Source organism: Alligator mississippiensis, chromosome 11 (genome assembly GCF_030867095.1).
Source record: "Alligator mississippiensis isolate rAllMis1 chromosome 11, rAllMis1, whole genome shotgun sequence".
Lineage (NCBI taxonomy): Eukaryota > Metazoa > Chordata > Crocodylia > Alligatoridae > Alligator > Alligator mississippiensis.
Window position 1 is genome coordinate 58,820,961 of NC_081834.1, and position 21,550 is coordinate 58,842,510.

General features: G+C 53.8%; 1 protein-coding gene and 1 long non-coding RNA gene across 3 annotated transcripts; one reads left to right on the plus strand and one right to left on the minus strand.

Annotated features, from left to right (window-relative positions):
- Positions 1 to 4,947: 4,947 nt before the first annotated feature.
- Positions 4,948 to 11,770, minus strand: LOC109282265 (uncharacterized). Of its 2 annotated transcripts, none has more exons than XR_009455426.1 (3): positions 11,654 to 11,770; positions 8,230 to 11,137; positions 4,948 to 8,128 (listed from the first exon to the last, which is right to left on the minus strand). It is a non-coding gene; the product is annotated as an uncharacterized LOC109282265 (long non-coding RNA). The 2 variants fall into 2 exon arrangements; XR_009455427.1 differs by having other exon boundaries at positions 4,952 to 8,128; positions 9,656 to 11,137.
- A 358-nt stretch (positions 11,771 to 12,128) lies between these two features.
- LOC102574310 (zinc finger protein 345) lies at positions 12,129 to 21,224 on the plus strand. Its single transcript, XM_059714326.1, is given in 5 exon segments — positions 12,129 to 12,528; positions 13,357 to 13,483; positions 15,108 to 15,224; positions 17,714 to 19,316; positions 19,318 to 21,224. Coding segments are annotated over 5 exon segments (2,172 nt in total). The 5' UTR covers positions 12,129 to 12,366; the 3' UTR covers positions 19,481 to 21,224.
- Positions 21,225 to 21,550: the final 326 nt, after the last annotated feature.

A 21,550-nucleotide genomic window follows, 5' to 3' on the forward strand; every position in this document is an offset into this window, starting at 1 on the left:
TTTAACTGGAGAAAATTATGTATTGTTTTCTATGTGATGAGGCACCACCCCCTCAGCACTTCCCTTTTCTATATCCTACATCTGCCTGCGCTCTTAATTTCTCTATTTTGAAGCCCTGCCGATGCTTTTTTTCTCTAGCTATAAAGACCTTCACCGACATGTGGTCATGTTCACTCAGATGTAGACATGACTGAATGTGAAGTATCAGAGGTGCCATCTAGATGCTCAAGAAGGCTAGACCTTGTTTTATGAATCTCAATAAGAGATGTACATTTAATAAGAATGATGATGGGACTGTGTTTTGTCCAGTTTCAACTATGTTTCATCTAGTTTCATAGATTTCATAGACATTAGGGCTGGAAGGGACCTCGGAAGATCATCGAGTCCAGCCCCCTGCCCAAAGGGCAGGACGTCAGCTGGGGTCATAGGATCCCAGCAAGATAAGCATCCAGTTTCATCTTGAAGGTGTTCAATGAAGGTGCTTGAACAACCTCCGGTGGCAGGCTGTTCCAGACCTTGGGGGCTCGGACAGTAAAGAAATTCTTCCTTATGTCCAGCCTGAAATGATCTTGTAGTAGTTTGTGACCATTCGTCCTCGTCATCCCTTGGGGCGCTCTGGTGAACAAACATTCCCCTAGATACTGGTGGTCACCCCTGATAAACTTGTAGGTGGCCATCAGATCACCCCTGAGCCTGCGCTTTTCCAGGCTAAAGAGCCCCAGGGCTCTCAGCCTGTCATCGTAGGGTCTGCTTCCCTGACCTCTGATCATGCGCGTGGCTCTTCTCTGGACTCTCTCAAGCTTCTCCACATCCTTTTTGAATTGTGGAGCCCAAAACTGGACGCAGTACTCCAGCTGCAGCCTCACTAAGGCCGAGTACAGGGGGAGAATGACGTCCCGGGATTTGCTTGAGAAGCATCTATGGATGCAAGCCAGCGTTTTGGTCGCTTTACTAGCCGCAGCATCGCATTGCAGGCTCATGTTCATCTTGCGGTCAATGATGACCCCCAAGTCTCTTTCTTCCATAGTGCTAACCAACATAGCACTGCCGAGCCTATAAGGATGCTGCGGGTTTTTTTTCCCAAGGTGGAGAACCTTGCATTTATCGGCGTTGAACACCATCAGATTCTCATCCGCCCACTTGCTGAGCCTGTCCAGGTCAGCCTGGATCATCCGCCTGTCTGCTTTGCCCCAAAGTTTGGTGTCATCAGCAAACTTGGCCAGTCCGCTTCTGACTCCAGTGTCCACATCATTAATGAAGATGTTGAACAGTATGGGTCCAAGGACAGAGCCTTGGGGGACCCCACTGGTCACAGGACACCACGATGAGTGACTTCCATCAATTACTACCCTCTGGGTCCGACCCCGGAGCCAATTTTCCAGCCAGTGGATCGTGGGGGACCCAAGGCGACAATTGGCCAGTTTCTCCAAGAGACGATCATGGAACACCAGATCGAAGGCTTTTTTGAAGTCAAGATATATGACATCAATCCCTTCTCCCTTGTCCATGTGATAGGTCACCTGGTCGTAGAAGGAAATGAGATTGGTCAAGCAAGACCTACCCGCAACAAACCCGTGCTGGCTATCCCTTAAGATGTTGGCGTCGGCCAGTCCATTAAGGATGGCCTCCTTAATAAACTTTTTTAAGATCTTCCCCGGGATAGAAGTCAGGCTGATGGGCCTATAGTTAGCCGGATCAACTTTCCTCCCTTTCTTGAAGATAGGCACCACGTTGGCCTTCTTCCAGTCTTCGGGCACTACACCAGAGCGCCAAGAGTTTTCAAAGATCCGCGTTAGAGGCTGGGCTATGATGCTCACCAGCTCCTTGAGTACCCTAGTTTGCTGTGCTTTTGAAATTTGCTATATAATATCAGGTATGGGGTTGGACTATATGTGAGCTCTAGAGGTCTGGTCCAGCCCCACTTCTCTGTGAGTCTCTGCCTGTGACCCTATGATATCTGCACTTCCCTCCAGCCCCTTTTCTTGGATTCTGTAACTATGATGCTATGACCTCTAGTGATCCACTTCAGCCTGACTTGTCTATGATGCTGTGACTTTAAGCTCTGGAGGTCCCTTCCAGCCTCACGTCTCTGATTCTATGATGTTATTCTACAGCCTCCATCCACCCAGACCTCCCCATCACCCTGTTTCCTTGTGTCTCCTTCCACAGCCCACCTCACTCCCACGAACTGTGCACTTGAGGGCTACTTTGGGACAGAAGCTGAGTCTTCAGAGTAACCCCTTGGCTTCCACTTTTGACTGGGGTCATTGGTTTGCAGGTCCATGGAGTTTCCTTTAGTGATCCATGCTGGCTGTGGCTGGATATTTGCTGTACAGATGTGGGCATCTCTGCCAGAGCTATGGGAAGTAGAGCAGTGCAGATGGACAGACGCACAGCCCTGGGGAGCCCCTTGTGCTGGGCACAACCAATGGACACACACTTGCCAACTTTTGCAGACAGGTGGATTCAGCGTCACCAAGGTTTTCCCAGCAGGGATGACAGGGCATAGGCTGGAAGCTGGGTAAAGGCTGGACCATGCCTTCCCTCCTAGCAATGCTCAGCCCCCAGCTGTCATGCGCGTGTGTCTCTGTGTGTGTGTGGCCCAAACACCAGGGTTGTGTCTGTGCGTGTATTCTGGGTCTCTGTCAGAGTGGCACAATATGTGAACAAGGCCCTCCATGTCCCATGTCCCTTCCTGACAGACTCCTACAATTCTACAACCAAATAGCAATGAAGTCGGCGCCCTTACCCCTAAGCATAACCTCCCCTGCTGGCCCCTCATGGACATGTGCTAGGATAATTCTCTCAAAAAGCTTACCCAGGATCGAGGTAAGACTAACTGGCCTATAGTTCCCTGGGTCCTCCTTCCTCCCTTTTTTGAAAATGGGAACCACATTGACCCTTTTCCAGTCCTCTGGCACCACACCAGAGCACCACGAGTGCTCGTAAAGCTGTGCCAGGGGTCCCGCAATGACTTTTGCTAATTCCCTCAGCGCTCTGGGCTGGAGGTTGTCAGGACCAGCTGATTTAAATACGTAAATTAAATTCAGTCCCTCCAGAAGTTCCCTGGCTAGATCCTCACTGACCCTAGGCCTGGGTGTGCCTCCCCCGGGGCCTGAGGGGGTCCTGGCAGACAGGCTGATCTGGTCCCTGCTCAGGAAAACAGAGGCAAAGAAATCGTTAAATAGGTTAGCCTTGATGCACAAGGCTAACAAGATACAAGATGCACAGCACTATCTTGTATGGATGCAGCTCCTTTGCGTACCACACATCAGCAACTGTAGAAGGAAGTTCGGGTTAATTTGTGGAAGATCAAGACCACTGGAAAGGAGGGAAAGGCATCCACACGTGAGGATGGAGAGATTAGTAAGAATCAAAGATGGGCTCCCTCATGGCTGCCTGGATAGAAATGTTCCTGTTTCTCCCCTGCCCTTGGTGGGAGCAGGGATAAAACGAGGTGTGTGTCTGCCCCGCTGCCCCCTTCCCTCCATATCAACTGCTGCTGGAGACTCCTTACCAGGCAGCACCAAAATAATGTAAGGTAGGAGAGTGCCATTTGGAGAGCACCTGATCTCGTAGTGCCCATGGAGCTGCTGCACCATGCTCTTCACTATAAAATTCCCATGCCTTTTGGTTAGGTTGCCCAAGCTGTGGGCCACACGTCCCTACAAGATGCACAGGCCTGTCTTGTATAGATGTAGCTCCCTTGCCTACCACACAGCAGCAGTCACTGTGCAGTCCTAGGAGTCCAGGGGCACACAAGTGGCTGCCCCCTCAGGCACAACACAGTGCCAGATGGGGACCCCTGCAAGGAGACAGTGAAGTGGTCAGACCCTCATGGGGGAGCAGGCTAAGGGAGGAGCAGAGGGACCCCACACTGGGAGTGGTGCCTCAACACATAGGAAACAACACACAATTTTCTCTAGTTAAAGGGACAGTAGACACTCTGGTAATATACCAGGCGCCTGGCACTATGGTATTCACTTCTGGATTGAAGCAGAAAATAAATATAACCAGTGGAATATGTACTAGATTTTATATATATATATAATCCTAGCAACATCTGCTAGATATATATATTAGTGGGGTTTTTTTTTTTAAAGAAAAACATAAGAAACTAGGCAAAAAAGAGCCAAAACACCCCAAAGGTATTGTTTTGTTAGTCCCATAGTCATTTAAAATAAATAGCAATCTAATTCAGATGAATAAACACAAGATATTGCCTTCCTAAGCATCTTGACCGCACCTTCACTATAAAGATCCCATGCCTGAGGGTGAGGTTGCCCAAGCTGTGGGCCACACGTCCTCCCATGATGCACAGCCCAATCTTGTATGGATGCAGCTCCTTTGCATTCCACACATCAGCAATCACACACACGTGCATGCACACAGAGACACATGAATAGAGGCTTTGGTCATGCTAGGCTGCAGTTATGCATGGTTAAACTGTAGTTAAGTTAAGGTCTTTTGTGGCGCCTTACAAGCAGCAGGTTCCACAGACCACTGGACAACTTGATGACCGAGTGAGCTAAAATGCTGAGATCAGTGGAGCGTGAGTACCAGGCACCTGCTACCCATTACATATATTACATGAGCCACTGGTGAATCGTGCAATATACGTGGCCCAGTCACACATGCAAAGTAATAGTCATGCAATGAACAAGTGAATCGCACAATAAATGTAGACTGGCCACATGTACAAAGAAATCATCATGCAATGAGCTGATGAACTGGGCAATAAATGAAACTTGGTCACGTGTGCCAAATAGTGATCACACAATGAACTACGCAATCACACAATAAATGTAGCCCCACCACACATGCAAAATAATCTGCACACAATGAGCAAGTGAATCGTGCAATAAATTTAACCCAGTCAAACATGCAAAGTAATTGTCAGGCAATGAACAAGTGAATCATGCAGTAAATGTACACTGGCCATGGAAACAAAATAAGTGGAATTGGGCATGGTTTTTTTTGAAGTTGCTTTTATTTTTTGAGTCACAGGTGAATACACACCCCCACTCCCTTATCTTTGAAATGGGTTAGGATTGCTTTTAAAGGCAATCCACTTGTGTCCAGCCAGATTGAAGGAGCGGGTGAGCCAAGTCCCACAGTCAGAGCACTGATATGGCTTCTCCCCCATGTGGATGTGCTGGTATCGAACCAGATTGGAGGACTGGGTGAAGCTCTTCCCACACACAGGGCACTGATATGGCTTCTCCCCTCTGTGGATGTGTTGGTGCCGGGCCAAGTGGGACGAAATAGTGAAGGTCTTCCCACACTCAGGGCAATGATGTAGTCACTCCCCTGTGTGCATACACTGTTTTGTGACCAGACTGAAGGACTGGGAGGAGCTCTTTTCACACTCAGCACTTCTCCCGTGTGAGGATACGTTGGTGACAGGCCAGGGGGGATGAACTAGTGAAGTTCTTCCCACACTCAGAGCACTAATATGGCTTCTGCCCAGTGTGGATATGTTGGCGCCGGACCAGGTAGGATGAACTGGTGAAGCTCTTCCCACAGACAGAGCACTGATATGGCTTCTCCTGTTACGTCTCAGCTGTGTTCTTGGGCAACCCTGGCACAGGACACAGTCTGTCTGACTCACAAAGGACTCACCCCCCTCCCTCCCTCCCCCACCTCCATAAATTAAACTGATTAAGATGCAGTGGGAGACACACCTAAGACCCTCCAGATCAGGGTGACAAGAGTGAAACAACTACCCTAGGTCTCATTTGCTGCCAAGATGGAACCAGATGACCATTCATTTACATGGGAGATGGAGAACAGAAAGCCTGAAGCAGAGACTGCAATGAATTCTGGGATCAGAGAAGCAGGGGAGCACTGCATGATGGGGCATCTGTGCTCCAAATGCTAATCAACCCATGTTCACACACACCCAGCTCAGCATTTATCAGACCAGTTCTAATCTGGATTTACAAAGGACTCTCCCCACCCCCAGTTTACTAGGCATCTCAGGCCATACATTCCCCGGTCCCACTGTGGGAGGCCTATTTAAACTTGATTTTATAAAACCCGGTTGCCAGGTTAGGGAATGCTGAGGCAAGAGACTGAGTCCGAGGGGGTATGGGCAACATCTGAACAATGGTTCATTGCAGTGTCCAGCCCGTTGGAGCCCTGACCACAGGTGTTGTCATGCTTTTCCCAGGACAACTGATGGAAGTCCTCTCCACAAAAGGTTATAAACACTCCAATAATTGTCTTAAGTCTGTTAAAAGACTATAGTAAGATCTGGAAAAGTCATGCTAAGCTGAGGCTTGTTCACAACAAGTAAAATCCAAAATCCTGATGCTGCAAGCTATCTATTGTTTCTGAAAAAACCATGAGATATCCCGTCAGTATATCTGCTATCCATAGGAATTTCAAGCTGGCTCCCAAGTGTCTGGGTACTCCCTAACATTATGTGTTTCCTGATTATCAATTAGTTTCTTGAGATGTTCCAAACCAGATAACCCCTTGTCAAGAGAAAAGACAATGATTTACACTATTGAGAGTGCTTCAAAGCAGCTGAACTGAGGGTATAAAGATATGTAAAAAGCAGCAGTGTGTGTGCTTCAAGAAAACTCCTGTGCTGACACCATCCCATTGTTCTTGGGATGCTGGAAGAACATATCGTCTCCCTACAAGGACTGTGCTAGGAACTTTACCTGTCAGCTTTGAGACTCGAGTACCTTGGACTGGTGAGATCTCAGCACTCTCTCTCTCTCTCTTTTCTCTCTAGGCATACATTGCTGAACCTGAACTGTATTGGTTAAGCTTGAGCTAAGTTTCCCCAAATGCTTAGTGAAACCAGGGTAGTATTGTAATTGTTTGTATTTGTTTTTCCTTTGCATGTCTATTATTACTAGTACCATTATATATTTCATATACTTAGCAATAAATAACTTTTATAGTCAAACTGGTAGTAACTGGGTACATTTTTCCTTCTCTACTTCTCCTCCTTACATGCTCTGCAGCAACGCTGCTTTTACTTAAGCTAAAGATCCCTGTGAAGCCCAAAAATACTGTGGGGTCTGCTCATCAAGAGGCCAAAGATTGGGATGTGCTGAGTTTGAAACACATAAGGGGATCAGCTTGTACAGGCTGATTGACCCAGTTTGACTCAGACGTGCCCTAATGAACTGAATGCTGGCCTGTGAGGGTGTCAGCTGGACACCCAGCCGGATTCAGAGGGATTCTGTTTACCCATGCGCTTGTGTCTGACTGCGGTTTAGTGTTGCTCTGATGAACTGATTCTTGGCATATGAGGGTGTCAGCCTGTCCATGCTGATCAACCCGGCTGGGTCAGGCGTGTCACATTAATTTGTGTGTGTTTGTGTGTATGACTGATTTGGTGACTGGAGGAACCCAGCCCCACTGAGACTGAGTCCTGCAAGATAGCTCCAGTAGGGTGAGGACTTGCAGAAGGGAGATATACAGCTCCGTATAGAAACACAAGTAACGCAAAGCAACACATTGACAGAATTACCAAGACCCTAGAAACGTATCCCGGAAATGAGCACACCCCAAAGTAATGGGCAAATCTGGTAATACTTCCCTGTGTGGCTGTGTTGAAGCTCTTCCCACACTCAGAGCACTGATGTGGTTTCTCCCTGGTATGGATGCACTAGTGCACAGCCAGGTGGGAGGAACGGGTGAAGCTCTTCCCACATTCAGCACACCACCATGGCAGAGCCTGGTGTGAGGGGCAGCAAAAGGTGTTCCAGCACTCAGGGCAGGGGTGGGCTTTGCCCCTGGGCTTGGTGGGGACCTCCTGCTTTTCTTTCAGGCCCTTCCCACTGGCTTTGTTCAGCCGCAGGGTCTCTTTCCGGTGGAACTTTGTCTTATGGTGCTTCATCTCCACAAATCCTTTCCTGTGCCCAGGGCTCTCTCTGGACTCTGTCCTTTCTCCACTCTCACACCCAAGGGAAGATGGCATCTGCTTCCTTGCTACGCTCTTCCTCTGTTTTTGGGGTCTCCCCTGGCTCTGGAGCCATTGGTCTTCCTCAGGTCTCAGGGACTCCCCCTTGACCAAACCCCCAGAGGAAGTCCAGGGTGGCTCCAGGCTTGCAGACCCTTCTTCCAGACTCAAGTTTCTCATCACTTCTCAGGAGCCAGGTGCCTCCTACATGGGGAAGAGAAACTCCAGCTTAATCCCTGTCCTGCTGGCACAGGCCAAATACGGCTATTCCCTCTGCTGTGATAAGCCTGCTAGCATGACTGCACCTTGGCACGTAAGTCTTCTGAAGAGAACAAGGTCTTCCTGCCAAACCACAAGTGCTGGGGGTGAGGGAGGGGCATGACCCTGTGCTGAGCTAATGTTCCCTGCTCGGTGAAGGTCAGAACCAGATGCTCAGGATTTAGGGCGCAGCTGTCAGCCCCATCTTCTCAGACCCTGGAGGGAGAAACCCACATGGGACATGTGCTGGGACAGGACCTAAATGGCTTCCTGCTCTAAGGGGCCCAAGAGACTAGAAGCAGAATCAGCAGAAACCACAGCACCAGTGGGTCCAGGGGGAGATGATGCTAAGGCCTCCACCTGGCTGGGTTGACATGCTCTGAAAGCCAAAGTGCATTGGTGGCACTGCTCTCCAGCACTCACCTGTGATCACTGGCAGTCCTGAGAGCAGCATCATGTACCAGGGAGGACAGTGTCATGGCAGATTTTTGGGATGCACCAGAAGCCAGAGGTGTGTGGGGAAAATGGCCTTACACTGGACCAGCTGCTTCTCCTTGGTACAAAAAGCCCATATGGTTCATCCCTCCTGACTCCATAACCTGCTCTGAGAGGGGAAGACTCATTGCTGTGGGTCTATTTCTTGGAAGGAACAGGGCTGTTCTTCCTTCCTACATCCAGGGAAAGGTCTGGAGATTGGAGCAGGCCTATGTGGCTTTCCTCTGCTGATGAAGCCCAGGTGGCCTGCATGTCACCAGAATCTGCCCTGGGACAAAGGCCTGGGCATGAACCTGCATGTGCACTCCCTGCTGAGTCCCGAGCTCTGTTACATTCACATCCCAGAGACGTAAGACAAAGGCATGAGCCGCGGGGGATCCACTTTCCCCTGCAACATGAAAGCTTGTGAATCCCACCCACTTCATGAAGCCTTTCAATGCAGCCCGAGACCAGGATTCAACCCTTCCTTGGTTCTGCTCAACCTGTCCAGGAGACACCAGGCAGAGCCCCAGGCCTCTCGTTTGTGCTACAATAATAGCTACACAGAGCTTTGTCCCACCATGCAATTTCCATGGGGGACTACAAATCCCATCATGCCTCGGGAGATGGTGAAATAGAGGCATGGCTAAATTGGGCGGAGGAATCAACTTTTGCTAATTCTTTCATCTAAATGAAGATGGAAAATTAGGACCATGATATCCCAGGGAAACCAGGCCTGTGCCTGAACATCAAAACAATATATGTGGATGTCCCCTAGCAGTTGTAGTTAGGGGGAGGAAAAGGGAAAGGCTGCTCATCTCCACACCTTGGAGTTTCAGTGCATGGGAACACCTCCCTGGACACATGACTACATAAACTATTCAAGGTCAGAAACCTGGAAGGGCAGCGCCGGGCAGGTCTGTGGGTTCCAGGCCCCGTCACTGTGGGCATGGAGCATGTCTGAGAGGGGAGTCCGGGCAGGGGGCAGACACAACTCACCTGGCAGCAGGTCCTCCAAATTCGAGATGTCCCCATGGTCCTCATCATCACAGACCCAGAGCTCTTTCTGGCCTCATGCAACGCGGCATATTAAGTCATGCCCATGATGTTGGTGTCACAACTCAAAGTTGTGGTTTTTGTTTGTGTGTGTGCTTCAGCACCGCTAAATTATTTTCCCGCCGTTTGTAGCTTTCTTTGCACGGTAGAGTTCTCTGCTGCGAGAGAGAACAATGGTGCAACAGGGATTTCCTGCCAAATTACAGCTTCTTTGCAGGGTGCATTTCTTTTGCACACTAGTGATGCACGTTGCAAAGGAGTTCCCGCCATTTGTATTTGGATTCGCGCCACATTATTGGCCAGTTCCAAATGTAGGCACACGTGACGGCTAGCTATTGGCTTGCTAGCTGTATAAAAGGCTTGGGTAGTTTCCGCCCAAGTTGGAGAGGGCGAAAAAGGAGGAGGGAGAGAGAGAACTCTGTGTGAAGATCTCCAAGCGCTGCGGACCCAACGCGCCTTCCCTAAGCAGGCAACAGAACCAAACCTATGGAGCTTTCGCTTCTAGCCTCTCCCTGTCGCTGATCGCAATCCCAGACATATCCCTTTCCTGTAAACTTCGAACCCATGGAGCCTCAACTCCGGGGAACCCTTCGAACCCAACCGAACCGGACCCACGGAGCCTGAACAACTCCATGGGAGCAACTGAATTTGTCATGGTCCTCTAGCGAGGATCTAAGTGGGAGCTGTGCCTGGAAACCTGTCCAGCCTACACCACTACCATCTTTGGGTGTAAGTAAACAATCTTTTCAACCAACCACTACGCGTTTGTGACTAACTCTAGCTCGTCGCCGGCTCTCTCCAACCCCGCGTGCCCGGGCTGCTGGCCACAGCCCGCGTGCGCGAAAGACGGGCCGCGGATCGCCCCTCCTGACCTGCGCGCGGCGGCGGGAGCGGGGCCCGGCCTGCACAGTTGGGATGGTCGACATGCTCCTTGCTGAGCAACGAAAAGGCTTGGAGCCCTTCCCTAAGGAAGCCCTTCAGGGGAACTGGAGGGAAAAGAAAACACTAGAAAATCAAAATGGCCTGGTACAAGGTAAGTCCCTCAGTCTGCCCACAAGCCAGAAAACCCCTGTATCAGAGACCCTCTGGAAACGGCACCCCAATTTCAGCAGTCGTGAACTGAGCCCACCGACTTTTATCACGGTGACAGGTGTCTGACACGCAGAGGGATGTCGGGAGGAGGAAACGACAACTTCCACGAAGCCAGAGCGAGCACAGGAGCCAGTCTCCAAGCAAACACAACCAAGCCATGGCCTGCGGGGATGAAGACCATAGGGAGGAACGTGGGCAGAAGTTTCCAGGGATCCGGAAACAGAAGGTCCCGGATTCCACGGCGCGTGCACGGGTCGGTAGAGATGGAGTAACGTACGCCAACCCTGTGGGTGGTCGCACCACAGGCTGAGAAGACGTCCATTATGCTGGGTCCTAACGGAAGGAGAAAGGGGTTTCAGACAGCGCTGACTGAACACACTGCGTGTTACACGTGTGGGACAGGACACGCGTCTCGGCAGCGCCCGGTCCCCAGGGTCTGCGGGAAAGGAGGCAGCGCGGCTCGGACCAGGCGACGGAGACCTGGGACCGACCCTGCCCCTGCCCCTGCCCCACTCTCTGCACACCCCACAGCCCCCGTCCCTGCCCGCAGCCCCGGCCCCCATGTGCTCCCGGGGCCCAGGTCCCCCCTGCGCCCCCGCCCGGGGCGGCCCAATGCCCCTCCCCCCGGTGTTGCCATCTCCGCCCAGGGCCCAGGTGTCCTGTGCCCCGCCCCGCCCCCCCCCGGCGGCGCCTGCGCAGTGACGGCTCCGCGCTGCGCTTCCCCGGCTACCGCGGCCCGGGCCCCGCTGCTTTCCGTCCCCCGCGTCCGCGTCCGCCTCCGCGCTCCCGCCCGCCCGGCTCCTCCATTGAGAGCAGACGGCGCGTGTGTGGATGTGTGCACGCGCTCACCCGAGGGCGACGCGATGTGACGCGATGGAAGCTGCAGAGGGGCCGGGCGTGTGGGCACCCCCTTCCCCCCGGGTCCCGGCGGCTCCGCGCCCCCGCCCCCCGCAGCTCCTCGTCCCCGCGCTGACTCGGCGGCGCCGGCCGCCCCGGCCCGGGGGCTTCGCCTCGTCGCTGCGGGGGGCGGCTCCGACCCCCACGGCCCGGCCGGGACACGGCGGGGGGGGGGGAACCCGGCAGCCCCCGCGCGACTGTGTCCGCGCCGCGCCGCTCGTGCTGTCCAGGGGCATCTCTCCGAGTGACGTCATCATGCAAATGACTCCAGCCCGGGACGGGGGAGGGGGCAGGTGGTCAAACCTGATTGGGGGGGCGGAGCCGTCAGTGCGCAGGCGCCGCGGGATTCCTCAGGTGGGACTGGGGTGAGGAGGGGGCAAGGCGCAGGAGCGCGGGCACCGGGGGTAGGAGCTGTGGGGACTGCAGGGAGCAGGGGCACCCGGGGGTGTCGGGCTGGGCAGAGCCCGGGGCAGGGGCAGGGTCGGTCCTGGGTCTCTGAGCCGCGCCGCCTCCTTCCCTGCAGACCCCGGCGGCGCCGTGCACAGGGAGCAGAGCAGAGCGGGGCCCGACGGGGCTGAGACTCTCCCGGCGGAGGACACGCGGCGGCGCCGGAGCCTCTGGCACCCGTGGGCCTTCCCTAACGGCCGGGAGCAGCCCCGGGGGCGATGGCAGAGCAGGGGCCGGGCTGTGTGCTGGCAGGAGCGCCCGGGGCAGGGCGAGTGTCTGGCGCGGCCCAGGCCGGGGTCGGGGGCGCGGCAGCCCTGCGGGAAGCGGCGCGGGGGCGCGAGGAGGAGCCGGTGCCGCGCCGGGAGAGGCGGGGGCAGGAGGTGAGGCAGCCCGTGCCCCCCCCCCCGCACACCCAGCGCTGCCACCCGCACCAGCTCCCCACGCCGGCGGCTGGAGCCGCATGGCCAGGGCTGCGCTACGGGGCCGAGGGCCTGGGGAGGGCTGTGGCCAGGAGCAGGCGGCGGAGCTGGCGGTGCTGGAGCTGCCGCGGCCGTCCTGCCCCAGGAGACGCGGGGCTGGGCATGGGGAGCAGGGTGGAAATGTGGGACGCGGCAGAGACCCTGGCGGAGGGGTTTGGCTGGGGCAGGTGAAGGAGGAGGAACTCCATGTGCGAGCGTTTCACCCTCATCGTGGGTGCTGCCAACCCCTTGTCCATGTGCCTGGGGGATGTCTCCCGGTCCCCGCTCCCCAGTGACACGCTCCTCTTGTCCCCAGGTCACGGTGAGCGTGCAGGGCGAGGAGGTGGCCTCAGACCGGTTGCAGCCCTCTGGGGCGCTGCAGCAGCCGGCGATCCCTGTCCGGAGCAGGCGCGGGCCCAAGCTGCGGATGTGCCTCTGGAGGAGGCAGCACAGCGGGACAGCCCAGGGCCTCTGACTCAAGGATTTTGACTTGATTTGGCTGATTTGGCTTAGAACATGAAAAATGTCTTTCAAAAAAAAAAAAAGGACTGGGTCAGGGCATGCGTGTTTACTCCTCTGTCCATGGCTGCACCCAGATCCCCTGTCAGTGCAGGAGGGGGTATTTTGTACCCCTGGGTGTCATGGCCCAGCCTGCAGAGAGGTGTTGCGCAGAGGGATTGTGGAGAGGGTGGCGGGGGCTGGAGGCAGCTGGACCAAGAGACACTGATGGGGTAATGCTTGTGTCTGCAGCTTCGGGAGGCCTTTGAGGACGTGGCTGTGTATTTCACACGGGAGGAGTGGGAGCTGCTGGAAGACGCACAGAAGGGGCTTTACCGGGACCAGATGCTGAGGAACTGGCGAGCCCTCGTTTCCCTGGGTAACGCTGTTTCCTGCTTCTCCCTCCAGCCATGTCAGCGCTGACCCTTACTGTCTTCTCCCTGCTTCTCAGCACTCATCCTCGTTAACTTTTCCCTGGGGTTGAAATCCGTGGCTTCCCCACAGCTCCTTGCGTGATCACTGACATCTCTGGCTTCATTTGATCTGGCCTCCTTCACCTGAGCCTTCCCCGTTCTTATAACTCCTGGTGCTTCCATATCCAGCCATGTGTTGACAGATGTATCTCCCTTTCCCTTCTCAGCGAGGTTGTGTCATCTCCAACATGTTGGGCAGAAAAATTCACTGCCAGCTGTTCCTCGGAATGGCTCTGATTTCTTGTGTCCTGTCCCACACATGTAATGCTCTGAGTGTGGTCAGTTAGTGCTTTCTCCTCCTTTGGTTATCACCTAGCATAAGGTAACGGAAGTCCTATCAGCCTGTGGTGCTACCACCCACAGGATTAGCATTTACATTACTCCATCTCTAGCGACCCGTGCACACGCAATGAAATCCGGGAACTTCTATTTCTGGATCCCTGGAAACTTCTGCCCAAGTTTCTTCCTATGGTCTTCATCTCCACAGGCTCTGGCTTGGTTGTGTTTACTTGGAGACCCGCTCCCAATTCTCTCTGCCATTCACAGAAGTTGTCATTTCCTCTTCCTGACATCCCTCTGCAGGTCAGACACCCATCATAGTGTGTCACCCATGGTGAAAATGGGTTGTTATTTCCAGAGGGTCTCTGATACAGAGGTTTTCTGGCTTGTGGGCAGGGCTGAGGGACTTACCTTCTACCAGGTCAATTTGCTTTTCTATTGCTTTGTTTTCCCTCCAGTTCCCCTGAAGGTCTTTCTTTGGGAAGGGCTCCAAGGCTTTTGCTTAGTTGTTCAGCAAAGAGCATGTCAGCCATTCCTGCGTTATGGGCTTTCACATGCTGCAGAAGGTGTTTCTTTCTGCCTTCTCTTGTCTTTACCACGGACTCCCAGGACCTTTGTTTCAAACCCTACAAGATTTCCTGGCTTGTGTGCTCATCTCCCCCTCTAGGATGATCCTCCCACTGGATGGGATTATTGCTTTAGTTCCCACTGCAGTTCTTATAAAATCCTCTCTTCCCCTGCCCTACTGAGGAAAAACCCTGTTTCCCAGAAAACAGTGTCAGGATCAGCCGTCTGTCCTGGATTTTGTTCACTGCTGCCAGGCCTTGCTTTAAACCTTTGCAGACAAGAAACTTCTATTCCTTGGCCTGGAATGATGCTGATAAGACGGATGTTATCCAGCCACCAGTGTGCCCAGCATCTCTTCATTTTGGTGCCGTTTCAGTAGTGAAAGCTTCATCTTTATGCTCTTGAGCACATGACACATCACTGCATTTCCACCCCTGTCCCTGTTGTCTCACACCCAGTTTATATCTCCAAGTGGTGGGTACAGTACTATGTTTCCTATGACCATCCCCCCAGCACCCGAGTGACAAGGGCCATCATCTCTTGCATCCTAAATGTCCACCCTCCCTTGTCCTTCAAGGCCCCAGTAGACTCCTTGAGTTCATTGGATCCATTCCCCAAATCCCAGTTGGTTATTTGGCCTTCATTACCCAGTCATGAATGCTTTTTTACCACTGCCCCGAACAGGATATTGTGGTCCTACACCTGACTTAGTCTGCCGCATTGCGCGAGGACAGGAGGAGCTCTGGGTCAGTGATGTTGAGGACCGTGGGGACATCTCAAAGTCAGAGGACCTGCTGCCAGGTAAGTTATGTCTGCCTGCTCCAACTCTCCTCTTAGAAATGCTCCATGACCACAGGGACAAGGGCCCTTGGACCTGCAGACCTGCCCGGCGCTGCCCTTCCAAGTTTCTGACCTCCAATAATTTATGTTGTCTTGTGTCCTGGGAGGTGTTGTTCCCACGCACTGAAATTCCAAGTGTTAGAGACTAGCAGCCTTTCCTTCTAGACGTGCACTGACACATCAGTCCAATATCGAATTGATACCAATATAAAGAAAATGTGCAGTATCGTATATCAGCCCGATTGGGCTGATAATGTGGCTGATACATACCCTAACCCACTGTAGTGGAATGGGTGGGGGGAGCAGTTCAATGCCCCCTGTGGTGATGGAGGGGACAGGGGCAGTTGCTGCCAAACCAGGGCAGGGTGGGGGCTGGATGGAGGCACGGGTCATTGCGGGGAGGAGGCAGCTCCAGCCGTTGTTTGCACCCCGGGATAGCACAGGGTGGTTGTATGCCCCGGGATCTGTGTGGAGCTGCAGCTGCGGCTGGAGCCAGCACTGAGTTGGACTTCTTCCGGCAGGGGTGGGACTTGGAGCGGGCACCAGCGGTGCTGGGAAGATGCTGCAGCCACCCTAGATTTCAGCACAGCTCCGTTGCCAGTGCTGCAGTCGCAGCCGCCCAGCGCAGCTGGGAACGGAGCTGCTTTGAAATCTGGGGTGGATACAGCATCCTCCCAGTGCCACCAGCACCCGCTCCAAACTGCGCCCCCACTGAGAAGAGCCCAACACAGCCTCAGCTGCAGCTTGAGCCACAGGTGCAGCCCCCCTGCCTCGTGCAGATCCCGACACGCCCCCACCCCCCACGCTCCTGGGGTGCAAGCAGCTGCGGGAGCTGTAACTGTCCTCCGTGCCCCACCCCTTCCCCCCGCCATAGCCCAGCTGGCAGTGCCTGCCCCTGCCTTCTCCCTCACTGCAGGGTGCATTGATCTGCACCACCCCCCAGCCCCCACATGCCCCTTCCCTCCCCTCTCCCCTTCCCCAAAATGGACTGATGAGCTGGAGGCAGCTGAATCGGCTATCTGATCTGTATCAGCCAATATGCCTCCTTAAATACTGGCTATTGGTGTCAGCCATAAAAATCTCTATTGGTGCACCCCTACTTTCATCTCCCCCTTACTACAACTGCTAAGGGACAACCAAGTATACTGTTTTGATGTAGAGGCACAGGCCTGGTTTCCCTGGGATACCATGGTCTTAAATTTCCATCTATATTTAGCGGTGCAAGAGTTGATTCTTCAGCCCAAGGTAGCCATAGCGCTATAGCTCCCTCTCCCAAAGCATGATGGGATTTGTAGTTCCCCATGGAAATCCCCATGATGGGGCAAAGCTCTGTATAGCCATTATTGTAACACAAACGAGAGGCCTGGGGCTCTGCCTGATGTCTCCTGATCAGGTTGACCTGGAACCAAGGAAGTCTTGAATCCCAGTCTCGGGCTGCATTGCACAGCTGCACGGGGTGGTGGGAGTCACAAGCTTTTGTGGTGCAGAGGGAAGTGGATCCTCCACAGTTCGTGCTTTTGTGTTTTGTCTCGGCCATGAACGTCACCGAGCTCAGGACTCAGCGGGGAGTGCACGTGCAGGTTCATGCTCAGGCCTTTGTTGTCCCGGTGCAGATTCTGGTGACGTGCAGGCCATCTGGGCCCCATCAGCAGCAGAAAGTCACATGGACCCGTTCCAGTCTCCAGAGCTTCCCCTAGAAGCAGGAAGGAGGCGCACAGCCCTGTTTCTTCCAGGAAAGTGACCCCCAGCTTTTAACACCTCCTGTCCCAGAGCAGGTTTTGGAGGCAGGAGGGAGAAACCACATGGGCTTTTTGTACCTTAGAGAAGCATCTGGTGCAGTGTAAAGCCATTCTCCCCATACCCCCCTGACTTCTGGGGAGCCCCAGAAATTGACTGTGAGGCTGTCCATCCTAGTACCAGATGCTGCTCTCAGGACTGTCTGAGATCACGGGCAAGCACTAGAGAGCAGTCCCACCAATGTACTTTGACTTCTGAAGCGTGTCGACCTAGCCAGGTGGAGGGCTCGGCATCATCTCCCCCTGGACCCGCTAGTGCTGTGGGACAGAGCAGGCCTTAGAGAGACTCCTTCATCCTTTCTGCTGGTTCTGCCTCTAGTCTCTTGGGCCCCTTAGAGCAGAGAGCCATTCAGGTCCTGTCCCAACACATGTCCCACGTGGATTTTCTCCCAGCAGGGCCTGAGAGGATGGGGTTGACAGCTGGGCCAGAAGCCCTAAGCGTCTGGCTCTGACCTCCACTAAGCAGGGAACGTTAGCTGGGTACATGGACATGCCCCTCCCTCACCCCCAGCACTTGTGGTTTGGCAGGAAGACCTTGTTCTCTTCAGAAAACTTAAGTACCAAGGTGCAGTCATGCCTGCAGGCCCATCACAGCAGTATTTGGCCTGTGGCAGCAGGGCAGGGAATAAGCTGGAGTTTCTCTTCCCCGTGCAGGAGGCACCTGGCTGCTGTGCAGAGGTGAGAAGCCGAGTCTGGAAGAAGGGCCTGCAATCCTGGAGCTACCCTGGACTTCCCCTCGGGGTTTGGTCGAGGTGGAGTCCCTGAGACCTGAGGAAGACCAATGGCTCCAGATCCAGGGGATGCCCCAAAAGCTGAGGGAAAACATAGTACTGAAGCAGGTGCCATCTTCCCTTGGGCATGAGAGTGGAGAAAGGAGAGAGTCCAGAGAGAGTCCTGGGCACGGGGAAGGATTTGTGGAGCTGAAGACCCACAAGGCAAAGTTCCACCAGAAAGAAACCCTGCGTCCGAACCAAGCCAGTGGGGAGGGACTGAGAGGAAAGCAGGATGTGCCCGCCAAGGCCAGGGGCAAAGCCCACCCCTGCCCTGAGTGCCAGAAAATCTTTCACTGCCCCTCACGCTGGGCTCTGCCACCTGGGTGCCCCGAGTGTGGGAAGAGCTTTGCCTGCTCCTCCAACCTGGCTGAGCACCAGCACATCCATACCGGGGAGAAGCCATACCAGTGCTCTGAATGTGGGAAGAGATTCTACCATCCCTCCCATTTGATGCGACACCAACGCATTCATACTGAGGAGAAGCCATATCAGTGCCCTGAATGTGGGAAGAGATTCAAGAGTTCATCCTACCTGGCCCAGCACCAACGTATCCACACCGGGGAGAAACCACATCAGTGCTCTGCATGTGGGAAAAGCTTCGCCCAGTCCTCCTACCTGGCCCAGCACCAACACATCCACACTGGGGAGAAGCCGTATCAGTGCCCTGTATGTGGGAAGAGCTTCACCAGTTCATCCTACCTGGCCCAGCATCAGCGTATCCACACCGGGGAGAAACCACATCAGTGCTCTGTGTGTGGAAAGAGCTTCGCCCAGTCCTCCGCTCTGGCACAACACCAACGTATCCACACAGGCGATAAGCCGCATCAGTGCTCCATGTGTGGAAAGAGGTTCACACAGTCCTCCACTCTGGCGCAACACCAGCGTATCCACACAGGGGAGAAACCACATCAGTGCTCTGTGTGTGCAAAGAGCTTCACTAGTTCATCCCACCTGATTCATCACCAACACATCCACACGGGGGAGAAGCCATATCAGTGCTCTGTGTGTGGGAAGAGCTTCAGCCGTTCCTCCAATCTGGCACGGCACCAGCGTATCCACACAGGCTATAAGCCACATCAGTGCTCTGTGTGTGCAAAGAGCTTCACCCAGTCCTCCACTCTGGCACGGCACCAGCGTATCCACACAGGCGATAAGCCACATCAGTGCTCTGTGTGTGGGAAGAGGTTCACACAGTCCTCCACTATGGCACAACACCAGCGTATCCATACAGGGGAGAAACCGCATCAGTGCTCTGTGTGTGGGAGGAGCTTCACTTATTCATCCCATTTGGCCCGTCACCAAGGTATCCACACAGGGGAGAAACCACATCACTGCTCGGTGTGTGGGAAGAGCTTCAGCCGTTCCTCCAATCTGGCCATCCACCAGCGCATCCACACAGGGGAGGAGCCATATCGGTGCTCTGAGTGTGGGAAGAGCTTCACCCAGGCCTCCCATTTGGTCCAACACCAGTGTATCCACATGGGACAAGCCACATCAGTGCTGTGTGTGCAGAAAGAACTTCACCAGATCATCCTCTCTGGCCCAGTACCAGCGTATCCACACACGGAAGAAGTATTGCTGTGCATGTAAGGACTTTTCTCAGTCCTTCAGCCTAGCCACACACCAGCATGTGCACACAAGGGAGTGACCACATCAGTGCCTGAGTGTAGAAAGATCTTCGCTATTTCATCCCACCTGGCCCAGCACAAATGCATCCACAGGGGGGAGAAGCCACATTTGTCCTCTGTGTGGGAAGAGCTTCACCAGTTCCTCTGACCTGGCCATCTCCAAGAGTATCCACACAGAGGAAAGCCACATCAGTGCTCTGTGTGATGGAAGAGCTTCACCCATTTCCGCAGTCTGGTTCGATACCAGCAGATGCAGACAGAGGAGAAGATCTATTAGTGCTCTGACTGTGGGACGAGGCTCACCCGTTCCTTCAACCTGGCTGGGCACAAGCATATGCACACAGATGAGAAGCTACATCCGTGCTTCACCCAGTCCTCCCACCTGGCCGCACACCAGTAGACCCATACAGCACAGAAGCCACATGATTTCCCTGAATGTGGGAAGAGCTTCACCCAATCCTCCAGCCTGGCCGCTCCCCAGCACATACACGCAGAGGAGAAGGCACAACAGCACTCAGAGTGTGGGAAAGAGATTCAGCCAATCCTCCAGCCTGGCCAGGCACCCGTGTCCACGCAGGGGAGAGACGACATGAGTCCTCCGTGTGTGAGGATAGCTTCTACAACTCCCCAGGGAAGGCTCACGGATGCCTACCTATCCATTTTAAAGATAAGAGAGTGGGGGTGTTTATCCATCTGCGACTCTCAAAAAATAAAAGCAACTAAAAAAAAAAATCCTAATTCTGCTTGTTTTGTTCATGTGGCCAGTGTAATTTTCACGATTCACTTGGTCGTTGCTTGACAGTTAGTTTGAAAGTGTGACTGGGCCGCAATTATTGTGTGATGCACCTGTTCATTTTGTGTAAATTATTTTGCACGTATGGTGAGGCTACATTTATTATGTGATTAATAAGTTCATTGTGTGATCACTGTTTGGCACATGTGGCCAAGCTAGTTATTGCACAATTCGTCTGTTCATTGCATGGCAATTCCTTTGTATGTGTAGCCATGCTACATGAGTCACCTGTTCCTTGCATGACAATTACTTTGCACATGTGTCCAGTCTTCATTAATTGCACGATTCACCCATTCCTTGTGTGATGATTGCTTTGTACATGTGTCCAGGCTACATTCACTGGAAATTCACCAGTGAGTTGTGTGTAATCGACCTAACAGGTAGCAGGTGCCTGGAACTTGCACTCTGCTGATTTCAATGTTTTAGCTCACTCGGTCATCAGGGCATGCAGTGGTCTGTGGAGCCTCCTGCTTCCAAGGTCCCTTGTGGCGCCTTAGCTTAACTATGGTTTAGCAGGCATAGCTGCTGCCTAGCATGACCAGAATTTCTATGCATGTATGTGTGTGTGTCCCTGCTTGCTGGGACCGGAGCTATGAGCATGTGTCTGTGTGCATGGAGGGCCTCATCCCTGTGAGGGAAACAGGCGCCGGAGCTTTGGCCCTGTCCCCCTGCAGTTAGAGGAGGGTAGGGGGTTTCCCTTGGTGGGAGTGAGGGGTGTTTGACTTACACTTTTCTCTCTCCCCCGGTCCAAGGGACAGCAGGGCCACCGTGATCCCTGCTCTCTGGTGCTGGGTGTGGTGACCCTTGCCTCAACCACACCTGCCCCTATCCACTGCCAGTGCCAGGACCAGCTGCCAGGTGTGACCAGAATCTGGGTGTCCAGGGTCGCTGCCTTCCCCTCCCCAAACACTGGGGGAACCCCGATGTCCTATAGGGTTTCCCCCAGTGGCGGGTGAATCTTCCTGTCCCCCCCCCCCCCCCCAAGCTTCTGGAGTGTGGGACACCTCTGCTCCTCTCTTATTCTGCTCCCAAGTGAGGGTCTGACCACAGCACTGCCTCCGTGTAGGGGTCCCTATCTGGCACTGTGTTGTGCCAGGGGGCAGCCACCTGTGTGCCCCTGGACCACCAGCACTGCACAGTGATTGCTGATGTGTGGTACGCAAAGGAGCTGGATGCATACAAGATTGGGCTCTGCATCATGGGAGGACGTGTGGCCCACAGCTTGGGCAACCTCACCCTCAGGCATGGGATCTATATAGTGAAGAGCATAGTGCAGCAGCTCCATGGGCACTACGAG